This window comes from Rutilus rutilus, assembly GCF_951802725.1.
Source record: "Rutilus rutilus genome assembly, chromosome: 2".
NCBI classification, from domain to species: Eukaryota; Metazoa; Chordata; class Actinopteri; order Cypriniformes; family Leuciscidae; genus Rutilus; species Rutilus rutilus.
This window is the reverse complement of record NC_140210.1, coordinates 735809-750736: the sequence shown is the minus strand read 5'-3', so window position 1 is coordinate 750736 and position 14928 is coordinate 735809. Positions and strand designations below refer to the sequence as shown.

Below are 14928 nucleotides of genomic sequence, written 5' to 3'. Positions count from 1 at the left end.
AGCTATATTTATTTTTATTTTCAAGAAAAAAAACTTAAATATGTAATTTTGGTGATCAAAGATGAGTTTTAGGGGATAAAATGATTGACTACAGGGAGACTTTAAGAAAATGATGCAAAAATATCCTTCCATAACTGAAGGTTTTGTTGATCATTTCCCATCTGTGTGGAAGAGCTCAACTGAGTAACACAACAGTCCGAGGTCAGAGGTCACCTTGATGAAGTGGTGGTCTGCGCGGGACATGGTGGAGTCCCGTGGTTTGGTCAGCACATACTGGTTATTCTGGGAGTCGATCAGCATGCTGAGCCCCAGATTGCCTTTATCCACACGCATGGACATGTTCTTCCTCTTCCCGTCCTCCTCGTCCTCCTCCACCCTCAGGACGGCCTCCACGTTCACCCCCTTCATCTGGACAGAGAGACAGAGAAGGTGTTTATAAATCAATTAAAAAATCATGCAACGACACACTTGACCAAACCTGCACATCGGTCAGAGCTGAGTGTGTGTGTGTGTGTGTGTGAGTCAGCTGAAACACTGTCAACAAAAAGCGCTCATCACTCGCTCAGATCAAGAGCGTCTGGTGTGTGTGATGATCTATCTGTAGATGTAGAGAGTAGAAGTGAGTGTTTCTGAATGTCAGTTTGCTGTTGTGTGTTCATGTAGTTCATTACGCTGTGTGTTGAAGTGTGTGTTCTCAGGTCACTGATGCACTTACAGTTTTATGCACTATTGTAACCTCATTTTCCCTGCGTGCACATTAAAGAAAATATACTTTAAGAACAATTGTTTATGCAAAAGTTAATGCACTTTAAAAAGTGAATGTCATTTCATTTCAATAAAAGAATCGATGCTTGAATTGTTTGCTTACTGCGCTCGCTTGCGCCCTCTTGTGGACATCGGACACAACACAGTATTTATTTCCCTTTTATTGCCTTAATTTTGCTAATATTTAAGAAAGAAATTCGAATTGATCTTTTCAGCCGTTTTGACAGCCCTAATACACGTGTGTGTGAGCCTGTGTTGTGCTGACTCTCTGTCCTCGTCTGTGTTCGCTCTCCACACCTGTTTGTTGTTGTCGAAGGCGTGCTCCTCGATGTCCTCCTCCAGCCGGTCCGCAGCTCTCCTCACGTCCTCCAGGATCTCGTCCAGCATGGACAGGGTTTTGTTCCGGTCTTGTGCGACCTTCAGCGCCTCCTGCTGGTGTTTCTCCGCGGCCAGCAGCTCCATGTACTCCTGCTCCTCCTGCACACACACACGGGTAAAGAGGACCTGGACACCACACTCGAGTAAAAGTGCAGATACCTTACAGCAGAAACGACTCCATTACAAGTTACAAATCACAGATTTCAATACGACTTGGAAAGTAAAGGTGACCGAGCGTGTGTGACTTTCTCTACTGAGTTTGTTTTTGTTAATTTGTGTGTATCCTGACATTGTTAAGCACTTTGGTCAGCTGTGGTTGTTTTTAAATGTGCTATACAAATAAGTTTGAACTTGAACTTCAAAAAGGTCTCTTCAATATAACAGATAAATAAAATAATGTTAAGTAAGAAATAGTCAACGTCTACTTGCACTGGGTGTGCTGGTGTCGGCCTCATTTCATATGTGAAACGCCTGCGATTGAGCAACTACCGCTAATGCACTTGCGTTCGCTTGTGGACACGTTTGGGGAAGTAAAGGCAAAAACACACAAGTCATAGTACATGCCACGAATATTACAAAACAAGGAAAACAAAGATATGTGGACAAACTGCAAGTTTTGGGTGCTTATGAATGTTCCATATAAAGCACCTGCCGCTGTTGCTTAATGTGTGCTAATACATATCAGCCCTTAAAGTCTTGATGTTTCAGGCTCTACTAGAACAGGCTTTCCTGCTTGAATGTTGATTATTCTCCTCATATTATCCATTGTTGCGGCTCCTCTCTTCCCAGTCTGTCAGTAACGCTCTGTTTACTTCCTGTCTCTATGAAGCCCCTCCTACTGAAAAGCACACTGTGCTCTGATTGGTCGGCTGGAGCAGTGTGTTGTGATTGGTCGAGCGCTTTGCGTGTGTTTGGGAAATGTCCCGCCCCTTTCCATAACCGCCAGTTTAACACACTACTAACTAACTCAACCAGGCCCCTCCCCTTTATTCTGCGTATTAATTATTCAAATGAGGAATATTGTGACTTGTTGAAAACTCGAGTCTACCCTGGAGGCGTTTCTCAGCTGTCACGTGACTGACCTTGATGGCGGCTTCCCTGAGCGCCTGGAGTCTCTGCCGGCTGCTGTCCCTCATGTTGACGATGTCTCTGAAGTTCCCCGTGAGCACTCGCTGGAGCCCCTCCACGGCCTGGAAGAGGGAGCGCTCGCTCTCGTTGAGCTCGCGCTGGAACACCTCGAGCGTGTGGATGCGGAACAGCTTCTCGTTCGGCGCCAGCGTGTGGTCCCGCTCCAGAACCAGCGCCGCCGAGCCCAGCTTACGCACGGCCGAGTGCTTGTGTCTGAGGAGCGTGGAGAGCCGCCGGCAGTTCTCCGTCACCCACGGGTGTCCGTACACCTGCGCTCGGTGGACCTGCTGAGCCTGCAGCGCCACCACCAGGCCGACGCACAGCACTGCACACACGCCTCGCATCCGGCACGCTGGAAATCACATCATCGCAGGGTTATTATAGTCACCGTGAAATCAAAACTGAAAAAAGTGCATCTATCCATGATAAAAGTGCATCTATCCATGATAAAAGTGCATCTATCCATCATAAAAGTGCATCTATCCATCATAAAAGTGCATCTATCCGTCATAAAAGTGCATCTATCCGTCATAAAAGTGCATCTATCCATGATAAAAGTGCATCTATCCATGATAAAAGTGCATCTATCCATTATAAAAGTGCATCTACTCATGATAGAAGTGCATCTATCCATCATAAAAGTGCATCTATCCATCATAAAAGTGCATCTATCCATCATAAAAGTGCATCTATCAATGATAAAAGTGCATCTATCCATGATAAAAGTGCATCTATCCATTATAAAAGTGCATCTATCCATCATAAAAGTGCATCTATCCATCATAAAAGTGCATCTATCAATGATAAAAGTGCATCTGTCCATCATAAAAGTGCATCTATCCGTCATAAAAGTGCATCTATTCATGATAAAAGTGCATCTATCCATCATAAAAGTGCATCTATTCATGATAAAAGTGCATCTATCCATCATAAAAGTGCATCTATCCGTCATAAAAGTGCATCTATCCATGATAAAAGTGCATCTATCCATTATAAAAGTGCATCTATTCATGATAGAAGTGCATCTATCAATGATAAAAGTGCATCTATTCATGATAAAAGTGCATCTGTCAATGATAAAAGTGCATCTATCCATCATAAAAGTGCATCTATCCATGATAATATCCGGTTAATAAAGGCCTTCTGAAGTGAAACGTTGTGTTTGTGTAAGAAAAATATCCATATTTAAACCTTTATCAAATAAAATAACTAGCTTCCAGCAGACATTTATGATGTAGGGAAAAAGAGCCCGATTGCTGAAACTTACAGTTTTCTTACTAATATTTTGTGCCAGGAAGTGACGATTTTATTCTCTTGAACACATGAGATGTAAACACAAGTGTTTTATGCCATATTCCAATTAAATTCTCAACTTTGGATGGAAGAAGAGCTAATGATACTACAATAACACTGATCAATATTCACTAAATGTATTCACTAAATGAATCTTACTCTAAAACATGACAGAAGAGCCATTAGATATGAAACTCAAGTACTCACCTGACATATGAACACTAAAGACTGGTGAAGGTGCGTCCCTAACTAGACAAACAACCCTGAGGTTTGTTTACCGGAGCACACCTAAATCCTGCAGAGATACGGCTCATATTCGTCAGCATTTCATCCCTGAATCAGTGTGGAATTAAACAAACACACAAAGTTCACCTTCACCTTCATCAGAGAATATTAATGACATGTTGATGATGGAATGTGACATAACAGGGTGGATTTCTCACACACCGACACGTAGATATTTTGATGTACATGTTTTCTGTTGGGAAATGAATGAGAGGCTTAATTTAAAATATGTACTTTTGTATACTCTTTCAAGTCTATAGAAATAGCAGCACTTTCTCATGGCCAAATCAGCATGTGAGTGCAAAATCAGCGTCAAAAGCACGATATAGTTTTGTCGCCTGTTGCTTTAAATGCTCGAGCTCTTTAAAGCAGGATGGATTCTGATTGGCTGGCAACAGTGGAATATGCAGGAGTGGGAGGAGCTTCTGCCAAAAATAATTAATACTTTTTTTTACAGTCTATGATAAAATCCTACGATGTCATGGTAGGTTTAATTTTCTAAAACTTGTGTTATTTTAGTATCGTTGAGATACTTGTATAGTCTTTATTAATATTTTGAATTAGTTTTTATGTTTAGATTTTCCGTTTTCATTTGAATTTTAGTAATTTTGTCTTGTTTTCCACATTTTTCCACGTTTTTTTTTAATATGTCAATATATATTTATATTATTTAAAAATATATATATATTTAGCCTAATTAATAAATTGTCTTATTCTTAATTTCAGTTTTTTAGGAAACTGAGAAATATTGCCTTGGCAACTAACTGAAATAAAATACGTTTATATTACTTCAGTTGACTTTTTTTCAGGTCAAGAACATGTTTTTTATGGGTTTAGTTTTAGCAAACTATAATAATTATAATAACCCTGGTAACGTTAATTATGGGGACACCGGGACAGACAGAAAACATTTAAAATAAATATTTAATCCACGTCTAATAAGTGTAATATGAGATGATACACATTATCAAGGGACACACCGTGTTGCTGATGTTTAAAAGCAATTAACTAAATGACTGATCAATGTCAACTGACTTCGCGCGACTTAACGTGACAGAATTATGCGTGTGATCTGATCTGTCATCAAACGCGTTATTATTATAATTATTATAATTATTATTTATTCAGGGAACCTTGACGGTTGTCAGTCATCCACTTCAAGTACATTTTCTACATGGCGTTCTGCAAGATAACGTCAACGCTAATAAACAGAAAGAGAGAAGAGACTCATACCTGGTGACTGTGATGCAGTTCAGTGCAAGAACTCGTCAGTAAACGGGGGAAACAATCGCGCTCTTGTGACGCCACATGCTGCGCGCGCACCTCACCGGACAGCAGCGGCGCGCGGCTCGCGCACGGACACCCGGTGACGGCGACGGTGAGATCCGCGCTCGCTCGGTTCCCGGAACAGGTAAACGACTTACCGGAGAGACAGAGAGAGAGTAGAGCAGCTCATACTAGACTACACTTCACCGAGAGTTCGCGGAAGATTGACGAACATTAAGCGCTTTTGTGTGCTGTCAGTTCTGTCAGGATTTGTTTTTCAGCGGTGTTTCACGTTAGTAGCGCTGAAAACAGAACTGAATCACAACAGCGCGTGGAATTCTGGGGAATGTAGTTTTCCTTCCGCACCGCGCATGACAAAAATAAGACCATTTCCGCCACATAAGGAAAAGAAAATGCTCTGCTAAATCTTAATTGACACAAAAAGTCGAAAATAAGAGATAAAGTTTGCTATGCTGTCATAATTATAAGATACAATTTGAAATTATGAATGAATTCAAAATAATTTTATTGTCATAATTTCGACTTTTAATATCATAATTGTTACCTTTTAAGTCATAAATGATTAAAAAAGCACGAATTTCCCTTAGGCTATATGGCGTAAATTTGCTTCCATAGAAATGCAGCTAATGACTAGAATTATCTAGAGTCAGTCACTGAATATGATTAAATATAGAAAACCTACAGGTTTAGCTGTATGATTTTGCCACATACGTTTAATTACTAATATCAAACTTTTGTAATTACAAATAATCCACAATTAATAACTTCTAAATGCTTGCTAACATCAATGCCGTGTTTGTGCAAGGTTCGCCACTCTGCAAACCATTTCAGAAGTAGTTCAGATAACTTGAATTTGAGCAGCGCAGGTGTAAAAACTACATTTCCCAGAGTTCCCCCGAGCGCCAGCTGGTGTCCGCGCATGCGCACAGGGAGCTCGGCTGGAGATGAAGATGGTAGGTGAGCGCGCAGGGGGCAGTGTTTTGTGTTTATCTGTAATGTTTGATGACCGCTAACACTGGAAGCTCGTCGCTTATTCTCACGCTGTTCCCGCGCGCCAGTTGTTGTTTATGAGGGAAACGGAGGGTGTTTTGCGAGATCCGAATCAAAGCGGGTCACCGGAACCGATCGCCCTTCTTGCACGCGGTTCCGACACACTGAGCTCTTCATAAACTCAAAACTACACGTACCATGGTAATGCACTGTTAATATCATGATGATATATGAATGTGGTAATACATACTATGGTATTATAGCACTGTACCATGGTAACACCACTGATTTATGATGATAACGGTTGGATTAACGTTTAGTTCAGGCGATTCGTACATGCATGTGTTTAATGATCAATTTTTAGTGTTTGAACAATCATAATTGCAAGTATATGTGATGTCAGTTTAACCTTTATTGAAAATAAGTTAAATAATAGGTTAAATGAGGTAATTCCGACTTTTTATCTCACTATTCCTACTTATTTAAAGTAATTCTAAGAAAAAGTATATCTCTGTGTCCGAACTCGCGGACTGAGTAACGGTATACGGTAGGTAACGGTAAAGTAACGTTAATACATTTTAATTTGAACTTCACGACCGTTAAAAAGCACGTTCGCGTTTTTGTTTTGTTTAATTCAGTACAAAAAAATGTATAATACAGAATAAGGAACACGAACACGTGGGCATACATAGAAGAAGGGAAAAATTACAATTTACATAATTGTTCGGGATGTTTTCAAAGATGAATATGGGTAACGTGACCACGTGACCTACCAGCGTCAGTTGCGTCGCTTCAGTGTCATTCACAAATCCTCTCCCGTGAGCTCATGGGATAGGAATGATTTTAACCTAGTAACTGGTATTCTGGCATACATGTATGGTGAATGTTGAGTCATCCTGAAATTCCACATACTGGTGATGGACTTGACTGACTAGCTCTGTTTACTGTAACTAATGCCTCCTTCCTGTACCTCTGTACAGATAAACGTTGTCAAAATGATTCTGTATTATGAATTTTTAAGGCCAGACAAGTAATATGTTGAGGTCAGTTTGTAAAGAAGGACTACACTTCTGCGCGTGCACATATATTATATTCAAACGCACATATCTATAGACTAAACACGTAATACGCAGCGTTTTCACAGATTAGGGTTAGGGTTAGGGTTTTTGAAGTTTACACGGAGATGATCACGTTTTTCATAATTTTTCAACACATCTTGAAACCTGTTTCACAGTTTGTGTTCTCGAGCCCCAAACACTGTTGCTGTGCGGATGAACGACCAGAACACATTAAGAGTTTCTGTTTCCTGTGAGAGCGGTGTGTGTTAGCGGCCCCTAAGTTAATAACTAATGATCTTTGCAACGGAAGTGAATCAATCAAAACTAACTTTATCTGGACAATAACTTTATTCTAGATCTGCTGTAAAGCCTAAACAATCTCTGTTACTGTAATCTCCTGTTATCACTGTAAAGCTGCTGTGAAACACTATATTGTTAAAGCGCTGTATAAATGAAGGAGACTCGACTTGCTGTAGCTAACGGTGTTGTTGCTCCTCCAGCATAAACTGAAGTCGACCCAGAAGGAGAAGATCCGCCAGGTCATGTCCTTCACCCGGGCCGCAGAGAGAACCGCTCTGTTCTGCCTGACCCACAATGACTGGAGACGAGACACGACCTCGAGCAACCACTTCCAGAACCACCGAGAGCCCATGGACCGCAAGAAGCTGGACCAGCTCTACAACCGCTACAAAGGTGAGCCGCCGTGTGTGTGTGTGTGTGTCTGTTCCTTCATTTGTGCTGGTGCTGCTGCTTCTGTGTGCAGATCCTCACGACGAGAACAAGATCGGACTCGAGGGAATCCAGCAGTTCTGCGACGACCTGGTTCTGGATCCCGCTAGTGTCGGCGTGCTAATCGTAGCGTGGAAGTTCAGAGCGGCGACGCAGTGCGAGTTCAGTCGCGAAGAGTTCCTGGACGGCATGTCGGATCTGGGGTGAGACGTCTCAGCTTTACCCGTACACGAACAAGCTCTGCATCTTTATATCTCGCAATTCTGACTTTATTTCTTGCAATTGCGAGAGAAAAAGCTGCGCAGGGTTTCGTACAGCGTGCTTGAGTTTGACTTTTTGACCATCAGAATCAGCTCAGCTGTTTCTACACTGCAAACAATGCTTTTCTTACTTAGTGTTTTTGTCTTGTTTCCACTCCAAATATCAAACATTTCTTAAATCAAGATGCATTTACTAAAGTAGTAAAATGACATAAGACATTAAGGGCCCTATTTTAATGATCTGAAACACAAGTAACTTTGTGGGCGGATCTCGGGTTAGCCCGACGCTAATCTAAAATCTGAAGTAGCTTCATTACTCATAGGTGTGGTTTGGGCGTAACGTGAAATAAACCAATCAGAGCGTCATCTCACATTCCCTTTAAGAGCAGGCGCGCTTGTTCCATGGCGGATTGCTATTATAACGGCGGATTTGCCAGGAGCGGTTCACAGCCGAGGAGACCGACGTTCTCGTCAGGGCCGTAAAACACAGAGAAGTGACATTGGGGATGGAGAAACACACACAGATTAGCTTCGGTTAAACAGGCGTATGATAATTTGGGTAAATGTGTAAGCTAGATTTATGCCTATTTATTACATCTTCATGGACACAACAATGATTTCACTCGTGTGGAATATTTTTCCTTGTAATAATGTATAATTTTCTAAAAATGAGAACAACTGCTTCTGTGTAGATGAGAGAAGCAAAGTGTGTGTGTGTTGTGCACACGCTACATTATGGCCAAGCATGCGCCCTTAAAATAGCATATGAATAACATGCGCAACGCGCCACTGACTTTAGACGAGGTTTCTCCTGGTCAGTGGGGGAATTGTTTTCTGAAACTGCAAAATAGCACCAGGGAACGTTTGCGCCGGAACACGCCTCCTCTTTTTCGCTGAACCGCCCCCGGGAGCGCAAGTTCATTCCCTAATTTACCGACGTGCGTCTGTGGAGGGAAAAGTCCGCTGTGCGCAGGTGCAGAATAGGAATGATACATGCGTCGTGTACAAAGTCAATTGCGCTGGGTGAAAGATAGACCCTAAGTCTTGTTTTCTGGGGAAATAATACAAATTAAGTGAGTTTTTGCCTTAAACAAGCAGAATTATCTGCCAATGGCGTTTGAATTAACATTATTTTTCTGACCCCATTGGCAGATCATTTTGCTTTTTTTAAGCATCAACTCACTTAATTTTTATTAATTCCCCCGGAAAAAAGGACATAATAACTTATGTAATTTTACTCATCTAGTAAATGCATCTTAATTTTAGAATTTTTTGATGTTTGGACTGGAAACAAGACAAAAATACTAAGTAAGTAAAGCATTGATTGCAGTGCATAAACAAACAAGCATCTTTTTATCTCGCAATTCTGACTTTATTTCTTGCAATAGCGAGTTTGTTTCAAGAATTGAGAGGAAAAAACCTGCACAAGGTGCTTGAATTTGACTTTTTGAAACTGAAGATCTGGAAAACCCTTGAAAAGGGTTTTTTCACCATTTTATAAACAGTCAAAATGTGCTTTTTACTATTTTGTCTTGCTTTTTAAAGAAAAAACAATTACAAAACTACAATTTAAAACATTTGAATTTTTTTTAACATTATACCAACAAAGCACAATAAAACTTCAAATAAATGAATTATTAAACACATTTTTTTATTTTATTTGGCCATCTTTGAGCCTTTATTAGGTCTGTAACTCACTGCTGAAAGAATATAATGTGCTTTGTACGCCTACAACAAAAAAGTGCATTGAAAAGTGCAAAATTTATGATAACGATAGATGTAATTTTGTTAGGCCTATATAAAAAAAATAGACAAATATGAATTGAAATATGAATATATTATTTAATACTAATTAAATAAACCATGTTTCCCAGGCACAGTAGGTTTATTTAACATGTTTACATTTATTTAACATCTTTTGTTGTTTGATTAACATTAATGACACAGACAGATATTTTAGGCTGCCGTCACTTTAACACCGAATGCTTGGATCTGCCAGTAATGCAGTGCATCCCTATATATATATATATGATCCAGCTTTCATTCTTCAGGTCAGTCATATATACATGGGTTAATAAATCAGTCTGAATGAGGAAAGCGATGTCTTTGTCGTAGTGTCCTTTCAGTGTTTCGTGTGATTTCCCATGACTGACAGCGCCGGTCAGTGGATCTAACTCTCCGAGGTGAAGCGTGCGGATGCTAACTCTTACAGTGCTCGTTTGTCTAGATGTGACAGTCCAGAGAAGTTGAAGAGTCTATTACCCAGACTAGAGCAGGAGCTGAAGGATTCTGGGAAGTTCAGAGACTTCTATCAGTTCACGTTCACCTTCGCCAAGAGCCCGGGTCAGAAGGCTTTAGGTGAGCGATTGCTGTAGTGAACACCTGTGCTGTGATGACCCGGTGTGTGCAGTGACCCATGATCCTCTCTGTCTCAGATCTGGAGATGGCCGTGGCCTACTGGAACCTCGTTCTCACCGGACGCTTCAAGTTTCTCCACCTCTGGAACACGTTCCTCCTGGTACGTCACTGCTTTACACGACTATAATCAATATATGATCAGAGGAAGTGAAGAAACGCAAGCACACATCGATGACGTTCATGAGTGTGTGTTTGTTGTGTCTGTAAAGGAGCATCATAAAAAGCCCATCTCTAAAGACACGTGGAATCTGCTGCTGGACTTCGGGAACGTGATCGCCGACGACATGTCGAACTACGACGAGGAGGGTGAGACTGATTCTGCCACTCAGCTCATCAACTCAAACACACTCAAACTGAATTTTTCTGCCATGGAATAAAAAAGGTGTTTAGTAGGACTTTTTATCTCGCAATACTGAGTTTATTTCTCGCAGTTGCCAGTTTATAACTTTTTTTTTTATTCCATGGTGGAAACAAGCTTCCGTAAAAACTGGATTATTCAAAGAAGGGAAAAAGTATGACATGGTTGATTTTAGCAGGGATGTGATTGGATGATGCAACGTCTCTATATTTGATATACTTTTTATAAAAGTAAGCACTGCTGAATTGTTCACAGTAATAGGAATTTAAAGGGTTCATTTTGATTTCATGTCCATGAGTGCGTTTACATGCACGTTCTCACACCGATTGTGCTTAATAAGCCAACAATGCTTGTGATTGGGTAAAACTGTAACCCGTTTTCCTTCATCGGAGAAGCAAACGCACTCTTTTATAGTATTGGTTATTTCAGGGTTCGTACAAGTGCTCAAAGTACTCGAATTTGACGTTTTGAAATTTAAGTCCTGGAAAACTCTTGAAAACAGACATTTTTTGAAAAGGTACTTAAAGTGCTTGAATTTAGTGTTTAATTTTTTCGATGATGCGCAATATTTTCGTGCAAAATTAACGCTGCAGCCCGTCTGATATAGATATAAAGACATTAGGGCTGCAACGATTCATCGAGTTACTCGATTTACTCGATTACAAAAATTCCTCGAGGCAAAAACTCTGCCTCGAAGCCTCGTTAAATTCCTATGATGCGCACTATATGCGCAGGGATCTGATTTCACACGGACCTTTGTTCAGTGTTCAGGAAGCACAATAGCGCGTGATACATTTTGAATTTAGTTGGCGCGATGGCGGAGAGTAAAGATGTCCATAAAGTTTGGGATCGCTTCCTTCCAGCGTCGCTGAAACAAGGTAACGATTCTGTCCCCCGCATTTTTTTTTAACCCAGCGCCAATATTTCCGCCCGTGCCGAAGCCTATACATTGATGTTCGCTGATTTTAATCCCATACTGTATTTGTAGTGATGTCGTGATGCGGTTTGACTAGATATGATGTTTAGCTTTGATGTTTTAAAGAAGTAAATGTATTCATGTTCAACTGCAAGAGAGTATAGCCTAAAAAAGAACCCCTTCACACACACACACACACACACACACACACACACACACACACACACACACACGCACCCTCGTCTCTCTCACGCGCCAGTCAGACCAATTGCGGCAATGCATCACATATGCTCAAACTTTTATGTAGCCAGGCAACAATAATTTCAGCATGCATTCACTGTATACACCGGGACGTGATGGAGGAACAAATATTGCATTGCAGTCTTTGCGAGACCTTGTTTGTCACGTCTGCCAAATAGTTACAGACAACAACAAAAAAATGAAACTCCCCAGCCTGCTTCTCCAAATCCACTCGTACTTTTGGGGAAGACATAATCGGCTACCAAAGTAATTGAGCATAGAACATTTTCAATTAACAAAAAAATATAATACTACAAAACGTGCTAATATACTTCAACTAGCCTAAGTGAGAAACAAAATGCTGTGCTTTTTAACATATTTGCAATAAAACATTCCCCTTTTTAAAGCTACACTTATTTTTTTTATAAATTGTATACATTGTGTACCTGTTTGGCTTGATATTTTATATTCATTTAATTTATTTTTGTTCTCCGGTGGGTAATTTGCAAGGTGGGTAAGGTGCAATCCTTTTTTTGTAATGTTGTATTAAGAAGACAAAACTAAGGCCAAATGGCCTTTACTATTTAAGTTTGTATTCATAGTTTTACATGTTATACATGTTTTACAGTATAAAGTTGACTTAACTGTATTGTTATATAATTGTTGGCACTGGCACTTATAAACACTAAATGGGTAAAAAGTACAATAAATGGGCTTAGTTTTGGAGCCAAATGTTGGAGTTGGAATAAATAGCTCTGTTTCTTTTTTGTTTTTTTTGAGAAATAAAAGCCAAATGCTTGATTATTTTACAGCCACATCATTTTCGTTATGCATTATTTGTTTTGGTTGTTTAAAAACACACTATTTTTTTTATCCGATTACTCGATTAATCGATCGATAAAGTGCTAGATTAATCGATTACAAAAAGAATCGATAGCTGCAGCCCTAAAAGACATTTCCCATGACTATGAGTGTCATATTGCTCATTTAAATATCCTAGTATATGATACAGCTTTCATTCTTCAGGTCAATCATATATTCATGAGAGATTAAATCAGTTTGAACAAGGAAAGCGATATCTTTGTCATAGTATCCTTTCATTGGTTAAGGTTACCAGTCATCGCATGTGCTGCACTTTATTAGTACCATTTAGTTTTATTAGTTTATTTTTATGTATATATTTACCCTTTTTGAAGTTGGAAGGTAATAAAGATATTGTTTGATAAGTGAGATCTCTGATTGTAGAAGTAGTGGTTTCATTTACAGTGTCTGTACGAACCCTGTTATTAAGCTGTCGGTGCGCATGTAAACGTGTTCGTGTTCGTCTGCTGAATTAATGCTGAGTGTTTTGATTTCAGGTGCGTGGCCGGTGCTCATCGATGACTTCGTGGAGTTCGCCCGGCCGATCGTGACGTCAGAGAATCACCTGACTCTATAATGAGCGCTTACAGGGAGGCCGAGCCTCTCACACTGACTCTTTTACAACGAAAGGATTTAAATATATATATATATATATATACATACATATATATATAAATATATCTCTTTAACCGCAGAGAGAGCTTTTACACTGCACCTGGAATCTGCACTCATACATGAGTGTGTTTTCCCATCAGGCAACAGCACATCCCATGATGCACCACATATAGGTGCATGTCTGCTGGTGCTTGTTTCCACCACAGAATACTTCTTTTTTTTTTTTGCAATTCTGACTTTTTTCTCACAATTGCGAGTTTGTTACAATTCAGACTTTTTTTAGAATTGCGAGTTTATTACAATTCAGACTTTTTTTGGAATTGCGAATTTATTAATTCGCAATTCCCAAGAAAATTAAAATTTATTACAATTCAGGCCTTTTTGGAGTTTATTTTGTGCAATTCAGACTTTTTTCTCACAATTGCAAGTTTATTGCAATTTTGACTTTTTCTTACAATTCTGACTTTTTTGGAATTGCAAATTTATTTTGTGCAATTCAGACTTTTTTGGGAATTGCGAGTTTATTTTGTGCAATTCTGAGAAGAAAAAAGCAGTCAGAATTGTGAGATAAAATGTCGCAATTATGTTTTTTTTATTCCATGGCAGAAACAAGCTTCCATAACTCAGCTGTGCAGAACTTAAGAGGAAAATGAGCTCATTTAGTCACGTGACGTCGACGGTCAAATGTGTTTTTTTGAGATTTATTTAGTTGTGAGTTCTGTCAGAATATCTGCTGAGGAGTGCATGATCATTCGATCGCTGGTGAACTTCATGATCATTCGATATTCGCAAGAGTTTCTGAGAGAATAACGTCACGGATGCTGAGAAATCACTCTAACAAACGCTGATAAGATCCTGTTCCTTCACATTGTTTGATTTGTTTACAAGCGTCTGATATTAAATCAGCGAACAAACACCTCAAGTGTTCGTCTGGACGAGTTTCTATGCTGTCATGTTTTTAACAGTTTTTATTGTTTTCTCAGCTCTGTGTGTGTGTGTGTGTGACACACTCAGTTCATCTCATCACTGTTTCTCTGCATGTAAATAAAGATTATTTAACAAAACTCGTTCTGCACTGTCACATTATCTTTAACCAGTTTTATATTAATGCTTTGGCTCAGATCTGGTGTATCTCCAAATACACATTATCATCAACGTACAATAAACTTAAGGATCAAAAGTTTGAAATCATGTTTCTGAAAGAAGTCATTACAGAAATAAGTGCAGAAATCACTGTAATATGATGATTTACTGCTCAAGAAACATTTATGATTATTATCAGTGTTGAAAACAGTTGTGCTACTTCATATTTTGGGGGGAAACTGATATTCATTTTATTTTTTAGGA

General features: G+C 39.6%; 2 protein-coding genes across 10 annotated transcripts in view; one reads left to right on the top strand and one right to left on the bottom strand.

Moving 5' to 3' along the window:
• tmco3 (transmembrane and coiled-coil domains 3) overlaps positions 1–5224 on the bottom strand; it is a 20293-nt gene extending 15069 nt beyond the window's left edge. For 2 of the 4 annotated variants that reach the window (XM_084402315.1, XM_084402312.1), the window contains exons 1-5: positions 5083–5221; positions 3772–3897; positions 2226–2623; positions 1063–1242; positions 214–408 (exon numbers count right to left, since the gene is read on the bottom strand). In XM_084402315.1, the coding sequence (XP_084258441.1) occupies positions 214–408; positions 1063–1242; positions 2226–2623; positions 3772–3778 (780 nt within the window). In that variant the 5' untranslated portion in view covers positions 3779–3897; positions 5083–5221. Of the gene's footprint in view, positions 1–213; positions 409–1062; positions 1243–2225; positions 2624–3771; positions 4043–5082 lie in introns of all 4 variants that reach the window. The other 2 variants (XM_084402313.1, XM_084402314.1) reach the window with 2 other exon arrangements.
• Positions 5133–14645, top strand: dcun1d2b (DCN1, defective in cullin neddylation 1, domain containing 2b). Of its 6 annotated transcripts, none has more exons than XM_084402320.1 (7): positions 5139–5260; positions 7685–7877; positions 7948–8116; positions 10401–10531; positions 10609–10691; positions 10801–10897; positions 13464–14645. In XM_084402320.1, the coding sequence occupies exons 2-7, from the start codon at positions 7727–7729 to the stop codon at positions 13541–13543; spliced, it is 711 nt and encodes a 236-aa protein (XP_084258446.1). In that variant the 5' UTR covers positions 5139–5260; positions 7685–7726; the 3' UTR covers positions 13544–14645. The 6 variants fall into 6 exon arrangements, with proteins under 6 accessions (XP_084258444.1, XP_084258446.1, XP_084258442.1 ...); XM_084402316.1 differs by lacking the exon at positions 5139–5260 and adding an exon at positions 5982–6089; XM_084402321.1 differs by lacking the exon at positions 5139–5260 and adding an exon at positions 5983–6093.
• The last annotated feature ends 283 nt before the right edge of the window (positions 14646–14928 follow it).

Coding starts and splice junctions, on each gene's coding strand:
- dcun1d2b (XM_084402316.1), top strand. Junction 7,878..7,947: donor GCTCTACAACCGCTACAAAG/GTGAGCCGCCGT, acceptor TTCTGTGTGCAG/ATCCTCACGACGAGAACAAG. Junction 10,692..10,800: donor TCTGGAACACGTTCCTCCTG/GTACGTCACTGC, acceptor GTGTCTGTAAAG/GAGCATCATAAAAAGCCCAT.